Here is a 23,966-nt window from a genome sequence, read left to right on the forward strand (position 1 = left end):
AATATAATGTTTTAGATTAAATGGATGTGACATAGAGTGTCCCATATTGTCACATATAATAGAGAGTTACATTATTTGAAATATATGTGAAATATCCAAACATGTAACATATTTGGTGTTACAAATTCATCACAAATTTGTAACTCCTAAATATCACCCATTATTGTGTAGATTTGTTGTTACACAATATTGAGATGAATTTCTTAAAGCCATATGAGAAATGGCTGATAGAGATGTGATTTTAACTCCCATATTGTGTATGGAAGTTACAAAATCAAGTGGGAATAAATTGGAACATTTTGGAAAAAACTGAAAAATTTGTTGTTGAACTTGACTGAGGGCCGCGGCGCCTGGAACATGCGCCGCGACCCTAGTGGCTAACAACTTCATACAAATTTGGTTTTTATCCAATTTTGAACGTTTCCAACAGCCAAGCAACTCCCAAATCTCTATTTTAATTCCATAAAACATCCAATTAATCATTGGTAACAGCCATGGGTGTTGGTGGAATTTGAAATTCAAAGGGTGTCTCAAAACTCTATAAATAGGAACCTAATGCTCACTTGTAAGACACAATATTTCTATCCATTAGAGCACTTGGCTAGAAACACCTTGAGGCTTGATAATTCCATAAAACATTTCCTATAATCTGTGAGAGATCCCTTAGTGCTTGAGTTAGGGAGAAATAAGCTTTTGGACAAAGGTTTCAAACCTTGTTCAAGTTGGTGATCCTCAACACTCTTCACTTTGGTAGTGTGAATGAGAGTTGCTTCAATTTATTTTGTTTGTTTGTTCTTTCTACTCTATTTCTCTTCATCTTCATATTCTTCTCTTTTGTTTATTTGTATTTCTTGTTTTGAGTTGTAATCTTCTTTTCTTTATTTCAAACATTTTACTTTACTTGTAACATTTTGCTTTGAGTTGTATTTTCACTATTCTATTCTTCTTCTCTTCTTCTTGTTTTTTAGTTTATTTGTATTTTCAGTTATAGAGTTGTAACATTATTCAATCAATCAATATTTATTTGTAATATATTGTCTAGAGTTGTAATATTATTATCAATTTCCATTAAGGCAAAATAATTTCTCCTAACATTCAAAAGCTTATCCCTTTTTTGTTTCAATGGAAGGGGAGACAATCAAGATCATGAACCAAGACCTAGTGAGGTTGGATAGATTTGATGGATCCAATTTCACTAGGTGGCAAGACAAGGTGAAATTCCTTTTGACAACACTCAAGATAGCCTACATCCTTGAGTCATCCTTGGCACCTCTAGCCGAGCCATTCGACAAAGACACTCCCGAAGAGGTGGAGAAAAGAAGGAAGAGAGAAGAGGACAACCTTCCTTGTAGGGGTCATATCCTTAATGCCCTATCCGATAGGCTCTATGACCTCTACACCGAGACCAAATCAGCCAAGGAGATATGGGATGCACTTGAGAAAAAGTTTAAGGCGGAAGAGGAAGGTACCAAAAAGTTCTTGATATCTCAATACTTCGATTTCAAATTTTTTGGTGATAAACCTATTCTTCCTCAAATTCATGAATTGCAAATAATTGTTAACAAATTGAAGGTGTTAAAGATTGAGCTTCCCGAGGCCTTTCAAGTTGGTGTTATTGTGGCTAAATTACCACCAACTTGGAAAAGCTATAGGAAAAGAATCCTTCATAAAAATGAGGATTATTCTTTGGAGGAGATCCAAAAGCATATTCGAATCGAAGAGGAATCGACATGTAGAGATAAACTTGTGGAGGGGTCTAATGGAGAGACTTCCAAAGCAAATGCAGTGTCACAACCAAAACATCCCAAAAACAAAGGGAAAAAGGGTAATGAGAAACCATTGGGTCCGAAAACCAACCCAAACAAGTTTAAGGGCGAGAAAGGTCCTTGCTTTGTGTGTGGGAAAGAGGTTCACTATGTTAGAGAATGTAGGCATAGAAAAGACCAACAAGGACCTAAGGTGAACGCAACTCAAGAGGAAAACATAGTTGCTACCCTTAGTGAGGTGAATGCGATCCAAGGCAATGTGAAATGGTGGTGGTATGATACATTTGCTACCGTCCATGTCACCTATGACAAATCATTGTTCAAGACCTTTGAAGAGTCAAAGGGCAACCATGAGATACAAATGGGAAATGAGGGCAAATCTAAGGTACTTAGCAAAGGTAATATTGAAGTCTACTTCACCTCCGACAAGAAAGTTACATTAGTGAATGTACTTTATGTTCCCGAAATGAGTAGAAACTTGGTAAGTGGTGATTTGCTCGGCAAGCCTAGCATTAAAGCTGTTTTTGAGTCCGGTAAACTTATACTTACCAAATCAAATGTATTCTTGGGAGAAGGGTACTCTTGTGAGGGAATGGTTAAATTGTGCACTAATGATGTAACTTTAAATGTTATCAATAAAAATGCTAATTCCGCCTATATTGTTGAGTATGATTCTTTATTTTTGTGGCATCTTAGACTATCGCATATAGTTTTTTCAACCATGAAAATAGTAGTAAAATGTGGTATGAGTGCATGCAATATTAAAAACTATGGTAAATGTGAAACATGTGTTAATGCAAAAATGATTAAGAAACCATTTCCTAGTGTAGAAAGATCATCTAATTTACTAGATTTAATCCATAGTGATCTTTGTGAAGTAAATAGTGTTTTAACGAGAGGTGGTAAAAGGTATTTTCTTACTTTTATAGATGATTTTAGTAGATATACCTATGTGTTCCTTATAAAGCATAAAGATGAAACTTTTGATGCTTTTAAATTATATAAATTAGAAGTTGAAAATCAACTAAATAAAAAGATTAAGGTGCTAAGAAGTGATAGAGGAGGACAATACTTCTCTAATGAATTCAATATATTTTGTGAAGAAAATTGTATAATTCATGAGTGCACTGCACCTTATACACCACAACACAATGGTGTTGTCGAAAGGAAAAATAGGATTTATCTAGAGATGATAAATTATATGTTGGTGTTTTCTAAGTTGAACTTCAACTTATGGGGTGAAGCGCTTTTAACTGCTTGTCACATTCTTAATCAAATACCGATGAAGAAAAATGAGATATCTCCATATGAGTTATGGAAAGGAAGAAAACCTAACATTGGGTACTTCAAAGTGTGGGGTTGTCTTGCATATTGCTAGAAAAACGAACCTAATAGAACAAAGTTAGGTTCAAGAGCCATAAAGTGTGCTTTTGTTGGTTATGCCAACAATAGTAAAGCTTATAGGCTATTAAACTTAGAGTCTAATATTGTGATTGAGTATAGAGAAGTTGAATTTTTTGAGAATATGTTATGTGACAACGATTCTCATGCTTCAACATCTCTAAATGAGAATTTGTTATATGAGAACAATTCTCAAGCTTCTACATCCAAAGTTGATTCTCAAGAAGAGAATTCTCAAAAGGATGTAAAGCAACCCTTTGAACGTAGAAGAAGTCAAAGGCTTAAAAATCATAAAAGTCTAGTAGATGATGAGATAGATTCTCAACGAATTTCATTCTAAATGGTAGAAGGAAATAGAGAGGAAGTCATTAGGAAAATTCCTATTGTACTTCTTGTTGAGGATGATCCTAAGACTTATAGAGAAGCTATGCAATCGAGAGATAGTGCAATTTGGAAAGAAGCCATTAATGATGAGATGGATTCCATTCTTTCCAATAACACTTGGGAATTGGTAGACCTTCCACCGGGGTCTAAGCCAATTGGGTGTAAGTGGGTATTTAGGAGAAAATACCACATTGACGGCACTAGCTAAACCTTTAAAGCTAGATTAGTAGCTAAAGGGTTTAGGCAAAAAGAGGGTATCGATTATTTCGATACCTATGCGCCTGTTGCAAGAACAACTTCTATAAGAATTTTGTTTGCTTTAGCTTCTAGACACAACTTGTATGTTCATCAAATGGATGTCAAAATGGCATTCCTTAATGGTGACCTCAATGAGGAGGTCTATATGGAACAACCCGAAGGGTTTGTCCAACCAAAATATGAAAATAAAGTTTGTAGACTTGTAAAATCCTTATATGGATTGAAACAAGCTCCTAAGCAATGGCATGAGAAATTTGATCAAGCCATCATGTCTAATGGGTTTAGACATAACAATAGAGACAAGTGTTTGTATTCCAAAACTTGTAAGGGATATGTGATCATTGTTTGCTTATATGTAGATGACATGCTTATTCTAAGTAATAACATGAAAGGGATAGAAGAAACGAAGAGGTTTCTATCATCAACCTTCAAGATGAAAGATGTTGGAGAAGTTGATACCATACTCGGTATCAAAGTAAAGAAACATATTGGGGGATTTGCGTTAGGGCAAGCCCACTATGTTGAGAAAGTATTGAAAAAATTTAACCATCTCAAGGTTAAAGATGCCAATACTCCATTCGATCATAGTGTAAAACTAGAGAAGAATGAAGGAAGAGAGGTGGCTCAATTGGAGTATGCTAGTGCTATAGGGAGTCTAATGTACGCTGCCCAGTGTACTAGACCTGATATAACATTTGCGGTAAGTAAACTTAGTAGGTTTACAAGTAATCCAAGTGTGGATCACTAGAAGGCAATTTGAAGAGTCCTAGGTTATCTCAAGAAAACCAAAGGACTAAGCCTTCACTACTCCAAATTTCTTTCGATATTAGAAGGATATACAGATGCAAGTTGGATATCCAATCTTGGGGACAACTTGTCCACAACTGGTTGGGTATTTACACTTGGTGGAGGTGCAATTTCTTAGGGTTCCAAGAAACAAACCTGTATATCTCATTCCACTATGGTAGCATAGTTCATAGCTCTAGCTGCTACCGGCAAAGAGGCCGAATGGTTAAGGGATCTGTTGATAGAGATTCCCCTAATCAAAGAGAATGTATCTACTATATCGATACATTGTGATAGCCAAGCAACATTGGCTAGAGCATACAGTGGAGTGTATAATGGGAAGTCTAGACACATTAGTCTAAGACATGGATATGTAAGAGAATTGATTCAAAGAGGAGTCATATCAATATCCTATGTGAGAACAAGTGAAAATCTGGCAGATCCTTTCACTAAGCCACTAACGAGGAATTTAGTGGCTGCATCATCTCGAGGGATGAGACTTAAACTCCCTAAAGAGATTCACGATTGATGGTAACCTATCTTAACACTAGTTATTCAACTAGTGTTAGGTTCAATAGGTAATAACAAGTCAATCAAGTGAATATTAGTTGTACACAAACAAGTCTCATCTGAGATGTTGAGTACTTGTGAGTTACCAAGTTGAGGGCTAAAACCGAAAGGTTTTTTAATAGAATCCAGTCTTATGAAGACAAGTATTTTTGGTAACAAAATACTGTAAGAATTCTACCTATATGGACCTAAGGGTGGTGCCGCATCGAAATGTCAAGCAGAGTAATACGGGTTACTCTTAATTAAGAAAATTACCTATGTGAGAGAGAGAAGATGGGCCACTTCTATAGGGATTGAATAAGGGTTCAATTCCTAGAATATCTCTTGCAAAACCAGAGAAAGGTTCAGGGCCAAAACGAACATAATCTTGAGAACCAATATATGTCAGGAAAGATTCATGTGTGTGGTATATCATCGTTTACACGAACGGCAGATGAGTTCAAAGACATCGCGTCTATTGATCATCCCGTAAAATAAATATACTTACATAAGGGAAGGTTCAAAGGGTAACACCTACCTATCCTATACGGGTTTCTAACGTTGAACTCTATCACCTAGGTCTAATTCCTTTTGTTAATTTTTCCGTGAGTCAGTTTTCATTCACGTGAGGGATTGTAGAAATTTTGAATGAAAAAACCAATTGGGTGTTGTCCCACATTGTTTGTGAGTGGTTATGCCTCTCAATTTTGGCCTATATATAGAGATTATAGGTCTTGTAGTTTAATTACACCAAAAACATATACATATATATATTGTCTTCCTTTGAATATTCTTTTTCTCTTTTTTACTCTTTAGAGTTCTTAGATTTGTTGTAGTGTGATAGAGTTCGGACATATTTGGTTCGGCGAAGTAATTGAGTTACTTGTCGTTTACCGTTGTATCCTGGGAGATAAACGTCGAAACCTTGTAGAGGCGGCGAATCTGTTTTTAACGAAACTGTGTGTTACACAGGCCTCGACTTTTATTTTGTTCTTTATAATTATTGTCTAAATTAATTATAATTACTATTTATATTGTAGTTATTTATAATTATAATATTTATGTATATTTAATTTAGTAGATATAAATATTGTATTTATATTGCGTTTATTCAAGTATTATATACATTCTGGTTTATCCTACAAAATCAAGTATAGAGCTTTTATAATGGTAAACTTACATAGAGGAGAGGTTGAACCTGAATTAAGAAGGGAATTAGTCTATATCACTTTCACCATGCTCAAAAGGAACACAAAAATCATGATACAATTATGTCAACGCACCAGAGGCATAGAACACAGCGAAATAGTATTAATTATTAAGCCAAAACTATCTAGTGATGTGAGAAATGAGTGAATCCATTTCCATCCGAGAAACTCCTCCTTCAGCAGTAGCCTTTCTCAACTCATCACCCAATTCCTTAGCTCTTTTCCTAATCTCATTTCCTTCATCAGAACTCATTAATTTCTTCACAACTTTCTCAATCGTAGATGAACTTACTAGCTCTTCACTCTTTTCCCATTCCCCAACAGCCAAACCAACTTTAACAAACTCAGTGACAAAAGCAGCATTCATGGGCTGATCTGAGTGCATCGGCCAAGCTATCAAGGGCACTCCCAGGCTCATACTCTCCATCCATGAGTTCCACCCACAATGACTCATGAACCCACCTGTTGATGGGTGCCCCAAAATCTCCAACTGGGGCACCCATTCCCTCACCACCATTCCCTTTCCTTTCACTCTTTCTTCGAACCCTTTTGGAAGCTGAGGTCCTCTAGCTTTCTGTTCATCACCAAAAATGTCTCCTCTGTCTGCATCTCTCAAAACCCAGATGAATTTTACTTCACTTTTCTCCAACCCAATTGCTATTTCTTCAATCTGTCCGTCTTCCAAGAAAGTTGTGGTTCCAAAAGAGATGTACAAAACAGAGTTGGGTTTCTGTTTTTCAAGCCACTCTAAGTAATAAACTTTCTCTGAATTGGCATCGCTGGAGTTGAGTGAGTTTTTCTTGAAGATTGTTAAAGAATCTAAAGGCCCAATTGCCCAAAGCTTCATGTTATGATCACTTTCGAGCTCTTTCTCGAAAATGAAATCAAGAAACTCACTTTCAATAAGTCTACAAGCGTTGTAAAGATGACCAGATTTGTTGGCTTTCATAAACGGAACTTGTTTATCTGCGAAAGCCTCAAACCTCGGTTCTAAAAAACCTTCCCAAGAAGGAATCTTGGCCTGATCAATCTCCAAGCCTCCTCCCTCGGCGTCTCGGAGGAAGGAAACTCTAGAAATAGCAGAGATACAATGGAAAACGTAAGTTTCCGAGTTGTGTGCTAGAGAAGCAGAGTCTTGAATGACATAGCTCATCATGGAATCATGAATAACAGCAACTCTTTTGGCTGTCGTTGAGAGCCTTGTGAGGAGATCTGAGAAGGGCTGGCGAAGGTGAACAGAAGCTTCAAGTGCAGGCATGAGATGTATAGGGAAGTTGCTAGCAGTCTTGGTGGGCTGAGGAGAGACAAAGTGTGGAGTTGGGAAGTCATGAAAATGGATTTTGGCTAAGTGGTGAAGAGGGTTTGGAGCTCGAGACTTGACCTGGGAGTTGTGAAGAGCTGAGCAAACGTAGTGGACTGGGATGTTGTATGAGGAGACGACATGGGAGAGCTGAAGCAGTTGGTTGAGGTGGCTTTGAGCTGGCAATGGTACCATTAACACTATAACTGATGATAACTCATCTTGAGAAGTCGCCATTGATGGAACTTGCTTAAGATTTTTCTTTTCCTTCTTTCAGCTTAAATCTACGATAGACTTCTATATAGATATAAAAATAATATAGTGCTTGCAGACAAAACTGGTAGACTATGAGACAAATCAGTACTTGAACTGCATCGCCAAACTTAAATATATAATATCCTGGTTGGTTATTGCAACGTATGTGATTATGTCATACACTATTATTGAATAAAAATCTGCTGTCTCAGGTCTAACACTAAAAAGTTTGTACTTTTCCGTTACAGCATTTGCCCTTTCGTCTTCTACTTCCATTTTTATTTATCTAGTCTAGTCTGGTATATTACAGTGATAAAACACTTTCATCTTTTTTTTCCATTTTAATACATTTTTTAATGACAAAATAGAGTCTGGTCTCGTATATTACAGCCATATACATTTTTTAAAGAAATAAGAGAGATTGTAGTCTATACATGTTCTGGCAATGAATAAATTTGCAGAGAAAAACTTTATTTATTTTTCTGTTCTATATTAACCATTTGTCTTTTCTGTCTTCATCTTCCGTTTATTTTTTGTATTTTAGGAAAAAAAAATAGAGTTTGCATGTAGAATATTAACTTGGCCGCCTATTTTGATGGTGATAAGAAATTTATTTATCCTTGTTTTTTCTTTATATATAAAAATAAAAAATAAATAAAAAATTACAAAATAAAAAAAAAAACGTGCAAATATGGTAACAAAAAACAAATAGACAAAGTACAGAAGGAAAATAACAATGGCTAATAAAATATACTTCTTTCACTTAACTTAGTCTAGCTCCATTTGTACTCTTCCCATATCAATGTTTCTTCATTAAAAAATAATAATATAAAAATATATGTTTAAACCAGTGCTTAGATGATATTATTTTTCTCTGCAATATGGATTCATTGCAAGACCAAGCACTGTTTTTTCATTAAAAAATAACTAAAAATGGAAGAAGAAGAAGAAGGTAAAGGGCAAATGGTTTGTAAGGGAAAAGTTAACAAAAGTTTTTAATCTTAGACCTCTGTTAGTTAACAAAAGTTTTCAAACTAAATGATGTGTCAATATTTAATTGGTGGGACAAGATTGGGACATAGAAATATGGACAATAGACTTTTGTTCACTAATATTAGGAGTGTTCAAAAGATATGCCAAACTACCAATCCACTTGCGGATCAAAGGCAAAGGCAATGTCGGGTCTTGTGCACACCTGAGCATACATTAAGCTTCCAACAACAGAAGTATGTGAGATTTTCTTCATTTCTTTCTTTTCAAAATCATTCTTTGGACACCGACTCAAATTTAATTTATCACCCTTAACAATAGGAGCAATACTTGGTGAACAATCTTTCATCTGAAATCTCTCTAAAACTTTGGTAATGTAGGCTTCTTGAGATAGACCTAAGATACCCTTGTATCTATCTCGATGGATCTTAATGCCAATGACATAAGACACATCACCCATATCCTTCATCTCAAACTTCTTTGATAGAAATTGCTTCACCTCATGTAGTGTAACGCCCTGGTTACTCCAAGACCGTTACTGTGAACTTTGAACCGTACTTAACTCACTAAAGGAGTCATTTGGTTATAAACATGCATCTAGGTGACATTAATAGGCTAAGGTGGAAAATTTCGATCAAAAGGAAAGGGTATATTTTATTTAAAACATAAAACTGTACATGGGCCCATAAAAGTGTTTACAAGTTATTTACAATCCAAAACGGTCATTATAGTGTAAAAATTACAACCCGCTAACCTAAGCGACAAAAATAGGGTTAACCCCTAGTTCCTTTGAGAAACACCTTGGCCGTGGTGGTCAAGCGGCCGCATATGTACACATCGCCACCTAAGCTCTCCACTCAAGATTGGGTGAGCTTTTCTTTCCCTTTACCTGCACCACATAGCACCCGTGAGTCAAGGCTCAGCAAGAAAACTTATTACTGGATGTATACTATTTCAAATAATGATTATGATAATCATACTGGGCTTGTAGCTCTAATCAGATAATATTGAGATTCTAATAATCATGCTGGGGCGTGTAGCCCTATCAGATAAGTGACTATTAAGTCATACTCTAAATAGATGGCTAATAAGTCCATCTCTAGGGAACTGCTCCTTAAATAGATGGCTAATAAGTCCATCTTTGGGGATCTGCTCCCTAAGCCATGTGACGTGTCGGTCACCTTAGCCTTTTGGCTCTAGCTCAAAATAACTAGCCTTTAAACTAGACAAGCGCTTTTGTTTTCATCGAACTTAAGGTCGGTCAAGCATTTCATGATTATGATGATAATGCTTATGTCGATTAGATCTAATCTTTTCGGCTTGCGTTAAACACGCTAATACCGTTCTTGACTCATAACCCAATACCATACGACCAGTTCTCAGTACTACTACCGAACTTGACTAATGAGTCACAGCTTCAAAGTCAATACTGACACCATTGTCGATTCTGACTAATAAGTCAGTACCATTCACAGATAAGCAAGATTGATAAGCATTTAAAATGAAATCAATGTCCACATATAGAGCCCTCAACATGCTTCATTAATAACCATGCATGTCACATACCGGGTGCAGTTTTCTTACCTCTGGTGCGAGCGAGAAATAATAGAAGAATGACCCTTGAGAACGATCGATCATTTGATCCTTTAACGGTCACCTAATCATAATCAAATATGGAACTCTATCAATAAAATCAATAATAAAACGTTCATGATCTAAACCTCACTCCCGAGACCTCGAATTGTACTCAAACGGTTAGTAGATTCGATCCCGAGCCTTAGGAATTGAAACCCCGAGCCAAAAACCCTCAAAAATACCCTAGAAAAACAGGGTAGCGCTGATTAGTGGTGAAAAATACACATTTATTGATTTTAATAGTCAAAATAAATTAAGTTTTAATTAATATTTTCATGGAATTAGTATGATTTATTTTATAAATGAAAATATTTTATTATAATTTAATTTATTGTTATTTTGTAGGAATTAAAATTGTATTTTGGCACTTTAAAATGGAGAAAACGAAACAATTAAATCTAAAAAAAAGAAGAGAAATATGACATTTTTCTTGAAACATAGGGCCCAATTTGAAGCCCGCAAGACCAGGCCCAGCCTCCTCCTTCCTCTCTCCCAGCGCTAGGTGGCGTGCCCTCCTCGTGCCACGCGTCCCAGCCACTGAGCGAGCCACGCAGCCGCCTGCAACCTTTTGACGAAGCCGCCTGACGCATCTGACGCAGCCGCCTGACGCCCTCTGACGCGTAAACAGGTGTGTACGTGCCTCGGTCTGCGTGCAGCAACTCATTCTCCACTTGCAAGCAAGAAATCAACATATTTATAATAACTATAATATTTTAGTTGCAACATTCTCAATACACGTGATTTGAATGTTGTTTTACTATTATATTATTTTTATTATTTATTTATTTATCTTCAAAAGCTTTATTTTATTTAACTTTGTAAACCCCACTTAGTTTTTACTTTGCATTTCAGTCCTCCTTCCTCTCTATAAATAGAGACAATTATTCATAGTTGAGAATGTAATTTTTAGGTAGCAAAATTCTACCGAATTTTAGTCTCATTTCTCATATTTTCTCTCTAGAATTTTATGAGAATGTCTAGCATAATGGGCTAACCTTCTTAGGAAGGTTAGGATGATCCTATATGCACTATGACTTTGTTTGGTATTTTTGATTCACCATGTGCTTAAAGTTTATATATTTGAGTGATTTATTTTCTTTCATCTCTATTCATTCTTCTTGTTATCTATATTTATGTTTACTAATAGTATATAGATTTTGTCAAGCAATTTCTATGTATTATCAAATTAGTGAAAATAATATAGATAATATATTTATCATTTTCTCCATCTCATTCATATATATTTACTTTTGCTAAATCTATATAGAATTATTTATTCTCTTTCTATGTATTTTATATATAGTAAAAGTAATATTTGTGTTAGGTTTTATGTCTAATCTTTTATTGCATTATGGTCAATGGTATAATGTCATTTTTAGATTTCTCATAAGATTTATCTCATCCTTCCATGGTAAATAATAGTAATCACTTGAATACATTTTTGTGAAACATATTTGTGCTTCAATGTTAAATCTTCAAAATGAATAGTAGGGATGTGAACTACTCATTTGTATAATTTTTATAAATCAAAGATCCAATTAAATAAGTATGCATATTGGTGACTCTTGATCCTTCCTACTTGTTACTTATTGTTACATCACACTTTAGTCTATTTTTATTTCTAATATTTGAATCTCAAAAACAACAAAAATGTCACTTGTTCTATTTTCCTCATATTATTTATCTCTTAACTTTATTTCTTTGCCTTTTTGTGGAATCGACCGTCCGATCTATACTACAACCACCGCTTAGTGGATGCACATTTTGGGCGTTAAACAAGCACTACAGCGCTACCCCCTGATGCTACAAGCAGGGCTGACATGCCCTAGACAGCGCTATAGCGCCCATCCTTGGGCGCTGTAGCGCTAGAACCAGGGTGATTCAGCCCTGGTTTTTCCCCTTCGACTTCTCCACTTTCCAAACTTCATGAACTGACTCCAAACTTCAACCAAACTCAAAAATGAACCCAAATACCCATTCTCCAAGTCCTAGGCATCAAAACCCAATCAAACTTTGCTAAAAACTCCCTTGAATTCTCAACTATCAACTTCAAAATTCCAACTAAAAATCAAATGAAAAATATAGTAAAAACCAAAGTTTCTATGGCTAGAATCTTACCTCAAACTCAAGATGGAACCCTCTTCAATGGTAGAACACAATCCTAAACCCTCAAGGCTTGATTCCCTAGCTTGAATCTTCAATTGGAGCTTCAAAAATCCAAAGGAAGAAGAAGTAACGTGCTCTGTTTTTCTTAAGCTTTCTGTAGCTTTCTTAATTCACATATATCCTTGGTCAAAAGACCAAAATACCCCTAGGTCATTAAATTCCCTCTTAAGGCTACCAAGGGTAAAACCATTCTTTCTCGCCTATCTCGTTAATTATAATTAACGTCCTCAAATTCCTGTTATTTCCAATATTCTCAAATGCTAATAAGTCATATCCCATTACCCTTTAATTCCCGGTAATGCACTAATCATCAAAATATCCCGAGACTCACCCCGAGCCTCGAAATTAACCCCGTTATGACCAAACCGCTAACTAGTATTCAAAGATCGTCTCATGCCAAATAGCTCGAACAAATCCACATTATAATGTGGCCTCATCAATAATTCAACGATATGCACGAAAATATACAAATATGCCCTCAACGGGCCTAATTACCAAAATACTCTTATAATGAAATGTGGACTCACATGCATGTATTTATCATCATATAATAATATAATTCACATAAACATGCATATAATCATTTAATGGCATAATAAATCAATTATGGCCCTCTCGGCCTACTAATCTAACCATTAATCCTCATTAGGGATTTTGGGGCATTACATTTAGTATGCCCTTTATCATTGGGGAGAATATCGTCCACATATAAAACAAGAAAACAAATCTTACTCCCACTGACCTTCTGGTATATACATTGATCCATGACATTCTCTTCAAATCCAAAGGAAGATATGACATCATGGAATTTTAAATACCATTGGCGGGACGCTTGTTTTGAACCATAGATGGACTTCTTAAGCTTGCACACCAAATGCTCACCATCACTAGAGGAGAATCATTCTGTTTGTTTCATGTATATATCCGAGTATATATCCGCAACTACAATCCACACATGGATCAATCATGTTTATTGTGTGGTGAGTACAATGAAGATATTCAACACTTATTTTTTTCAGTGTCATATAGCAAGACTTGTTTGTTGCAAGTGAGGAATTAGCTAGGTTGGAGAGCTCAAACAGAGGAACATGGTAGATTGCTCCAGTGGATTATCAAAGCCAAGCATCTGAGCAAAGTCAGAAAGAGCATACTTATAGCTATTGTTGCCACCTTGGTATATCACATTTGGAGAGTGAGAAATGATGTGCTATGGTCTCATAAACTTTGGCATATAAATCATACTGTAAAGGCAATTCAAAGAGATATTAAACTTAGGCTATGCACTGTAATACCGATTAAGACAAGGAGTATAGATAGGGATTGGTTTAATTCAATTTGTAAAGATACACAACATTGATTGTATAGATGACAGAGCACATGGGGATTCAGGGAGCTTAGAGTCAAAAGTTGGAAAATGTAAATGATATTGATTTTGAGCAATACCATGACTTCTTATTCACCAAAAAAAAAAAAAAAACTAAATGGGCAAAAAATTAGAAAAATGAATTTATTGTCTAAATAAGCATTAAAATCAAGAACATAATGAAATTCCAAAAATAAATCAAAAAAGGTCATTTCCGGAATTTGTATGAATTTTTCTTCAATTTTTTTAAATTATTTTTTAAAAAAAAATCTGCTTTGGGGAAACCACATGTCGTTTCCCCTTATATATGCTTTAAGACTCGTCAAAATGACGAGTCGTCTTTCACGTGCTTCAGGTGGCAAACGACGTGTCATTTGCCTCATCTTCTCCAATGAACCTGGTCGTTTTGACCCGGTTTCCTGCAAATGAGTCACACGACCCGACTTGGAAACCCGACTCCAAAAGTCGATTCCGACGTCCAAAACAAGAATTTTTAGCCCAAATTAAAATGAAAATCATAAATAAAGAGATTCCTCTTGTTTGTATGCATAAAAACCAACTAAAAACCCGACTTTAATTTCAAAATTATTTTTGGCCTTCACCGGATTCTTCAAAAATTCAGCAACATAATGAGATGGAAAACTCGTTTTTAATGCATAAAATTATTAGAAAATATATACTTAAGGGTTTCTAATAATATTGAGATTGAAAAACTGGTGTTGAATCAAAAACCAAAATATTAAGGCATTAAAACTTTCGGTATGTACACAAATGAATATATATGTGTATATATGACCAAATTATTATGTTTATATTGCTAAAAAAAAATATGTTAGATATGAACAAAATAACATATACTTAAACACAAAAGCAACATAAACACAATCAAATTACAAAGAAAATTTTGAGATATTCGGCCAATAAAAAATCTAAAAATCATATATATATATAAATATATATAAAGACATATCCATATATAAATCATAAATATGTATATATATATATATGCATACAAAAATAAAAAATCTAAAAATCATATATATATATATATTAAAAGACATATCCATATATAAATCATAAATATATATATATATGCATACAAAAATAACAAGGCAGATAAACCTAGATCTTGATACTAAATGTTAGATTAAAAATTAATCTAGAGGCATAACTATCCTAATGCGGAACAAATTGTTATAAAATTTAGATGATAGAATATATGTACCTCCAACTATTGTTATTGATAATTTCGATCTACAACTCTATATCTACAAAAAAATAAATTAAAACAAGTACACGGACTTCCAAGCTCTCACTAACTCTTTTAGATGGAGTTATTGAAAGACAGAATAATGAGTCGCGAACTTGGAGACCGATACTCTATATTTATAGAGTGAGACATTCCATCAAAATCTCTACCACGGGTTAAGATATTATCTCAATCAATTAAGATATATAAAATCGCGTAACAAACAAAATTGGGTAACAAATAATATTAACCATTCATTAAAATATTTGTCAATAAATAAAATATTGACTTTAATATATTAAGTCATTTAGTTGTAACAAATTAATTTTATATCCTATATAAATAAATATTCTCACAGCCCGGCTTAGGGAAATGTTAATGTTAAGGTTTGTTTTATTTGATTAATGCGAAAATAAAGGCTTTAATCGGAGAGATAGGGGTATTTTTTTTATTTTCATGCAACTTTGTTGAACATAAAAATGTGATAAATTATCATTATTTTGCAGAAGTGAAATCAAGAGCTTTTATAATGGTAAACTTACATAGAGGAGAGGTTGAACCTGAATTAAGAAGGGAATTAGTCTATATCACTTTCACCATGCTCAAAAGGAACACAAAAATCATAATGATAACACACAAGCACATACCAGAAATAGTGATATATTTTCGTGAAGATGCTGCAGAGACCATTGTTAGACAAAACACCTAAAAACTGGCTTCTTACTATTTTAGCTAACACAAGTTTAAAGCTTCTATGGAAATGGGATCAATATCATAATACAATTATGTCAACGCACCAGAGGCATAGAACACAGCGAAAAAGTATTAATTATTAAGCCAAAACTATCTAGTGATGTGAGAAATGAGTGAATCCATTTCCATCCGAGAAACTCCTCCTTCAGCAGTAGCCTTTCTCAACTCATCACCCAATTCCTTAGCTCTTTTCCTAATCTCATTTCCTTCATCAGAACTCATTAATTTCTTCACAACTTTCTCAATCGTAGATGAACTTACTAGCTCTTCACTCTTTTCCCATTCCCCAACAGCCAAACCAACTTTAACAAACTCAGTGACAAAAGCAGCATTCATGGGCTGATCTGAGTGCATTGGCCAAGCTATCAAGGGCACTCCCAGGCTCATACTCTCCATGCAAGAGTTCCACCCACAATGACTCATGAACCCACCTGTTGATGGGTGCCCCAAAATCTCCAACTGGGGCACCCATTCCCTCACCACCATTCCCTTTCCTTCCACTCTTTCTTCGAACCCTTTTGGAAGCTGAGGTCCTCCAACTTTCTGTTCATCACCAAAAATGTCTCCTCTGTCTGCATCTCTCAAAACCCAGAAAAAGTTCACTTCACTTTTCTCCAACCCAATTGCTATTTCTTCAATCTGTCTGTCTTCTAAGAAAGTCGTGGTTCCAAAAGAGATGTACAAAACGGAGTTGGGTTTCTGTCTTTCCAGCCACTCTAAGTAATAAACTTGTTCTGAATCGCCATTGATGGAGTTATTGAGTGGGCTCTTCTTGCAGATTGTTACAGTGTCTAAAGGCCCAACTGCCCAAAGCTTCATATTGTCATCACTTTCTAGCTCTTTCTCGTAAATGAAATCGAGAAACTCGCTTTCAATAAGCCTACAAGCGTTGTAAAGATGGGCAGATTTGTTGGCTCTCATGAACGGAATTTGTTTAGCTAGTAAGGCATCAAACCTTGGATCAAAACTCCTTGTCCAAGAAGGAATCTTGAGCTGACTCTCATGATCAGTTCCCAAGCCTCCTCCCGCGGCGTCTCGGATGAAGGAAACTCTAGAAATAGCGGAGACGCAGTGGAAAACATAAGTTTCCGAGTTGGGCGCTAGAGAATCAGAGTCTTGAACAACATAGCTCATCAAAAAATCATGGATAATAACAACTCTTTCGGCTGTCGTTGAGAGCCTTGTGAGGAGATCTGAGAAGGGTTGGCGAAGGTGGACAGAGGCTTCAAATGCGGGTACGAGATGTATAGGGAAGTTGTCAGCAGTCTTGGTGGGCTGAGGAGAGACAAAGTGTGGAGTTGGGAAGTCATGAAAATGGATTTTGGCTAAGTGGTGAAGAGGGTTTGGAGCTCGAGACTTGATCTGGGAGTTGTGAAGAGCTGAGCTAACGTAGTGGACTGGGATGTTGTATGAGGAGACGACATGGGAGAGCTGAAGCAGTTGGTTGAGGTGGCTTTGAGCTGGGAATGGTACCATTAACACTATAACTGATGACAACTGATCTTGAGAAGTCGCCATTGATGGAACTTGCTTAAGGTTTTTCTTTTCCTTCTTTCAGCTTAAATCTACGATAGACTGCTATATAGATATAAAAATAATATAGTGCTTGCAGACAAAACTGATAGACTATTATGAGTGATAGACTATTCGTCGTTGCAACGTATGTGATCATATCATACACTGTTTTTAGGAGTCTTCAAAAGATACGCCAAATCGGTCATACTTCCAAAAAAATCAGCTGTGGCCTGATTCTTGTCTGATTCTTGTCTCATTCCTGTCCTCACAAATTACATTTTGCCACCTAATTTAAAATGTCAGTGTACATTTGGAAGACCAGATGTTATTAACTCCGTTTGTCTTATATTTATATCATTATTGCATCATAAGCTATTTATGAAACCAAACCAACCAACAAATATGATCTTTACAGAGCTCTCTCCCCACAAACAATTCTCTCGTATATATTATACAGATATATATAGGGTATTTTTGCCGTGCGGCGTTCCTGTTTTTTTTTTTAAAAAAAAAATTGATCAAAATCTGTAGGAGATATATCAACCTGTATTGATTAGAAGAACAATACAACTAGGCAAAACATATACTGTTAATCTAAATTAGAACACCAGAATCAATGAAATCAAAAATTAAGAGAAATAAAAGGGCCAAAACAGAAAGCAATCGACACAGTAGTTTTATACTGGTTCAAGATCAAAGATTAATGTGATCTTTGACTCTACATCCAGTTGAATACTATCCGAACTCAGAAGTACAAAATTACAACAGTTAAGAAGTATATCACTAGACAATGAGAGATTCAATGGTGAGTAAACTCAGAATTATTCAACAGCAACTCATCATCATAACACATCCGTTCATAGTGTTATGCCAGCTTCTTTTCTCCTTCTGTCGTGCATATACTTCTCTTTCTCTCTTTGTAGTTTCTAGTTCTCTTTCTCACTTTCTCTCTCTGTTCTCTTCTTGCTCTGTTTTTCTGTCTTCCTTTCTAATGAGCCGAGACCCCTTATAAATATGCCTCTCAAAGGAATAGGCAAAAGCCTCTCAAACAAACTTAACTAACTTAACAGAGTTAGTTAAAGACTGTTGGATTTGAATGAATACTAATACCACAAATTCCACCTTATTCTTTCAAAACTCAACAGTATGAGGCAGGGATAGTATTCCAGCCATGGTATTATTTTCCAAGGCTAAGCAAGTTTAAACAGTACCTAAACTTGCTTACTGAGAGAACCTTGGTACCGACATCTGCAGGATTTTCTTCAGTCCTCACTTTGTTCAGTTCAATGACACCTTCTTCTATCTTTTCTCTTATCCAGAATAGTCTAATGTCTATGTGTTTGCTTTTCTCATGATATACCGGATTTTTGCATAGATGAATTGAAGATTGACTGTCTGAGAAGACTGTAACCTTTCCTTTTAGAACTTTCAATTTAGACAGTATCCCTTTTAGCCAAATTGCTTCCTTGAATGATTCTATGGTGGCTATAAACTTTGATTCAGTAGTTGAAAGTGAAACTACTGATTGTTGTTGTACCTTCCAGCTTATGCAATTTTGATTAGTTAGAAACATGTAAGATGTGGTCGATTTTCTGGTATCCTTGTTGGCTGCATAATCTGCATCTACAAAACCCTGTAATTCCATTTCATATTCAATTCTCTTGTAAATCAAACCATGATTCCAGGTGCCTTTTAAGTATCTAACGAGCCATTTTAGAGCCTTCCAATGTTCTTGACCTGGGTTTGACATGTACCTACTTAGTACACTCAATGCATGAGCAATGTCAGGCCTAGTACTGACCATAATATACATGACACACCCCAAGGCAGTAGAGTATGGCACTTTACTCATTTCCTTCATTTCTTCATCATTTGAGGGACATTGGTCTTTAGTTAGCTCAAATTGGCCTCCTAATGGAATGAAGGTACTTTTAGCATCTTGTAAGTGAAACTTTTGAACAACCTTCTGTATGTAGCTCGACTGTCTTAAGTACATCCTTCCTTCATCCCGATTTCTCACAACTTCAATGCCAAGAATCTTTTGTACTTGTCCCAGCTCCTTCATTTCAAATTCCTTTTTTAGCTTCACCTTGATGTTGTTGATTATGGCTTTATCTCTGCTCAAGATAAGCATATCATCAACATATAATAATAAGTAAACTGCAATAGAGGAGTTTAGACCTTTGTAGTATAGACAGTGATCAAACTGAGATCTAGTGAACCCGATATCTTGCATGTAGGTGTCAAATCGTTTGTTCCACAGTCTTGGTGATTGCTTAAGACCATATAACGATTTTTTCAGTTTGCATACTAACTCCTCATTGTTGTGTTCCACCTTAAATCCTGGGGGCTGTTTCATATAAATGTCTTCTTCTATAAATCCATTTAAGAAGGTTGTCTTCACATCTAGTTGCTCCACTTCTAAGTCTTGTTGAACAGCTAGGGATAGCATTAATCTTATTGTCTTATACTTAACAACTGGTGAAAAAATTTCTGTGTAGTCTGTCCCTTCTACTTGAGTGAACCCCTTTGCCACCAACCGTGCCTTATACCTTACTGAGTCTTCATTTGTTGTTCCCTCTTTAATTTTGTAAATCCACTTACAATCTATCACCTTTTTCTTGGCTGGTCTAGATACAAGATCCCATGTTTTATTTTTATTTAGAGCCTCCATTTCTTCCTTCATAGCTAGCAGCCACTTGTCCTTGTCTCTTCCTGAAATAGCTTCTTCAAAGCTGTTTGGTTCAGGGATTTCAGACTGCTGAACAACAGACAAGGCATATGCAATCAAATCAGCTTCTGCATATCGTGATGGAGGATTAATTTCCCTTCTTATTCTGTCCCTTTCCAGTTGATAATCTGCCAAATTCTCTTGTGTCTCATCACTGTCTTGATCATTCTTTTCAGGTTGTCTTTGAACTTCATCATCCCTATCTTCTTGCTGAGTTTGGTCAATATCAGTTTTGATTGTTTGTTGTGTGCTTTTGATACCTGAAATGTCAGAAAGCACACTGCCTTTCTCGGCTGTTAAGTAGGGAAAAACATATTCATTAAATACAATATTCCTAGCAATTATGATTTTGAGCCTACCCTTTTGATTAACACAAATTCTATAGCCTTTTGTGCCTATTTGATAACCAAGGAAAATTCCTTTAATTGATCTAGGCTCAAGTTTATCTTTAGATTGATGTACATATGCTGTACATCCAAATACTTTTAAATGTTTAAGACTAGGTTGTCTACCATACCACATTTCAAAAGGTGATTTCAAGTTTATGGATCTGTTTGGGCTTCAGTTTATCAAATAACAGGCTGTTGCTAAGGCTTCTCCCCAATAAACTTTTCCCAATCCTGAACTGAGTAACAAGCATCTGACTTTATTCAATAGGGTCTTATTCATTCATTCAGCAACCCCATTCTGCTCAGGTGTATTAACAAAAGTCCTATGTCTTGTTATGCCACTTTCTTTACATAAAACATCAAACTCATGATTAACAAACTCTAAACCATTATCTGTTCTAAGAGTTTTTATTTTTAAATCGGTTTGGTTTTCAATTTGAGTTTTCCAAGTTTTAAAGTGATCTAAACACTCATTTTTAGTTCTCAATAGGCAAGTCCACACACACCTACTATAGTCATCAACTATAGAGAGAAAATAGTGTTTACCTGTATTTGTTGGAATCTTGTAGGGTCCCCATAAATCTGCATGAATGTACTCTAAGATCCTCTTTGTGGTATGTCGGGCTTGAGTAAACTTGATCTTGTGTTGCTTGCCAAGTATGCATACTTCACAGAATGGGAGAGCACAAGTTTTTAGTTGTTCAATGATCCCTTGTCTGTGTAGTTCTCTTAGTCCTTGTTCACTTATATGCCCGAGCCTTTGATGCCACAAAAACATTTCATTTTCTTGTCCTTTTACAGTTCCAGCTTCAACAGTGGGAACTGTTTCACCATCCAGTACATAAAGGCCATTTATTTTCTTGCCTTTCATTATGAGTAGGGAGCCCTTAGTTATCTTGAGAACAACATTTGTTGATTTGTAGGAGTAGCCTTCATCTTCAAGAGTCCCTAGGGAGATTAGATTTCTTCTCAAATCTGGAATGTGTCTCACATCTGACAGGATCTTAACTTCTCCATTAAACTGTTTGACCCTGCAAGAGACATCATTTCCCATTAGTACTTTGCCACCATTAACATTTTTATAATCAAAAAATGATTCTCGATTTGGACACATGTGATATGTGCATCCAGAATCGAGTATCCACTCCCTGTTATGTGCAGTTTCTGAGATGGTAAATGCATCTCCATCAGTTGACCACTCATCATTGTTCTCCTTGGCTACTGCAACTGTGTTTCCAGCTGCCTTAGGATCACTTCTTGGCTTCTGATCTTGTTTAGGATGATTTGAATGATGTGATCTGAAGCTTGCTTGTTGTTCTTTGTACTTATTACAGAATCTTTGAATGTGTCCTGTTTTGCCACAGAAATAGCACTTTCTATCTCCTCTTCCCCGAGATTTAGACCTTGAATGTGAGTGATGTTGCTGGTTTCTTGAGGAACTTCTTCTTGGAGTTCTTCCTCTGGCCATGTAGACTTCCTCTTTCTTTGATTCCCTTTCCAGTTGCAACTCAAACTCTTTTGACTTAAGAGCACATAGAACATCTTTTAAGGCAATCACATCCCTGCCATATTTGATAGCAACCTTAACTTCTTGATAGGCAATCGGTAATGATCTCAGGAGTATTATGGCTTGGCTTTCTTCATCTACAACATGCTTAATATTGGCAAGACCTACAATAATCTCATTAAACTTGTCAATATTTTCATCTAAAGACATAGTAGATATCATTCGAAAACCATATAACCTTTCGAGCAAGTTTATCTTGCTGGAAATTGAAGGTTTCATATACAGTTCCTCCAATTTATCCCATATTTCTTTTGCTGTCTTTTCACCAGTTAGCTTCCTTCTGACTGTGTTTGACAGATGCATTATTATCGTGTAGTAAGCCATCTCCTCCATTTCTGCTATTTCTTCTGGTTTCTTTTCAGCCAACAATTTGGTATCACCTAACACCTTGGCTACCTTCTGGTGAACTAGAATGCCTTTAAGACTTTCCCTCCAAAGAGAAAAGTCACCTGTTCCATCAAACTTTTCCAGTTCGAACTTAGCCATTGTTGCAGTGTGTTCTTTAACAGCTTCTTGATCAGTTTCTTGCTTGTTCTTGCAGCGGAAATATCAGTTTCTTGAATTGTTCTTCTTGATCAGACCTGGCTCTGGTACCACTTGTAGGAGATATATCAACCTGTATTGATTAGAAGAACAATACAACTAGGCAAAACATATACTGTTAATCTAAATTAGAACACCAGAATCAATGAAATCAAAAATTAAGAGAAATAAAAGGGCCAAAACAGAAAGCAATCGACACAGTGGTTTTATATTGGTTCAAGATCAAAGATCAATGTGATCTTTGACTCTACATCCAGTTGAATACTATCCCTTTATTAATCAAGAACTCAGAAGTACAAAATTACAACAGTTAAGAAGTATATCACCAGACAATGAGAGATTCAATGGTGAGTAAACTCAGAACTATTCAACAGCAACTCATCACCATAACACATCCGTTCATAGTGTTATGCCAGCTTCTTCTCTCCTTCTGTCGTGCATATACTTCTCTTTCTCTCTTTGTAGTTTCTAGTTCTCTTTCTCACTTTCTCTCTCTGTTCTCTTCTTGCTCTGTTTTTCTGTCTTCCTTTCTAATGAGCCGAAACCCCTTATAAATATGCCTCTCAAAGGAATAGGCAAAAGCCTCTCAAACAAACTTAACTAACTTAACAGAGTTAGTTAAAGACTGTTGGATTTGAATGAATACTAATACCACAAAATCACAAAATTTTTGTCAATCAGAAAACGTAAGAGTATTGTAAGGGTATTGTCAATCGTAATTAATGTCTTAGTTTTATATTACATTACTTGATTTGTTATCAAACTGGTGCATCGTTAATAATAACCAGTAGGAGAGCAGATAATTTTTTGCTAGCCTGCTTTGCATGCACAGTCAACTTTTGCGGCTCACTAGCTATAATTCAAATCCACCTTCTCTACATATTTAGCTTTATATTAAAATTGTGTATATCAATTTTTTATTTAGGTAAATTTTTTTTACTAATAACATAATGTTTAAATTGTTAAGTGTATATCCATATCCTTCTTTTTTAACATTTTTTATTCAAATTAAAAAAATGACCACAAACACAAAAACAAATTAATGTTATAGAATATAGAAGCGTGTCAAAAATTATAACAATATTAATGGCCTCATATTATCTTATTATATTATAAGGTCAAGTAATTTATTACAGATCCATACATATGTACTTAATT

General features: G+C 35.5%; 2 protein-coding genes across 2 annotated transcripts; both read right to left on the minus strand.

Annotated features, from left to right (window-relative positions):
• Positions 1-6,347: 6,347 nt before the first annotated feature.
• LOC133829501 (zeatin O-xylosyltransferase-like) lies at positions 6,348-7,922 on the minus strand. Its single transcript, XM_062259214.1, has one exon. The coding sequence runs from the start codon at positions 7,887-7,889 to the stop codon at positions 6,474-6,476; it is 1,416 nt and encodes a 471-aa protein (XP_062115198.1). The 5' UTR covers positions 7,890-7,922; the 3' UTR covers positions 6,348-6,473.
• An 8,011-nt stretch (positions 7,923-15,933) lies between these two features.
• Positions 15,934-17,681, minus strand: LOC133831516 (zeatin O-xylosyltransferase-like). The gene has a single exon (XM_062261858.1). The coding sequence runs from the start codon at positions 17,579-17,581 to the stop codon at positions 16,154-16,156; it is 1,428 nt and encodes a 475-aa protein (XP_062117842.1). The 5' UTR covers positions 17,582-17,681; the 3' UTR covers positions 15,934-16,153.
• Between the last annotated feature and the right edge of the window lie 6,285 nt (positions 17,682-23,966).

The sequence above is a fragment of the Humulus lupulus genome, chromosome 4 (assembly GCF_963169125.1).
Source record: "Humulus lupulus chromosome 4, drHumLupu1.1, whole genome shotgun sequence".
In the NCBI taxonomy this organism is placed as follows: Eukaryota; Viridiplantae; Streptophyta; class Magnoliopsida; order Rosales; family Cannabaceae; genus Humulus; species Humulus lupulus.

Bases quoted from the DNA above. Each gene is read 5' to 3' on its own strand.
- LOC133829501 (XM_062259214.1), bottom strand. From the start codon at position 7,889: ATGGCGACTTCTCAAGATGAGTTATCATCAGTTATAGTGTTAATGGTA.
- LOC133831516 (XM_062261858.1), bottom strand. From the start codon at position 17,581: ATGGCGACTTCTCAAGATCAGTTGTCATCAGTTATAGTGTTAATGGTA.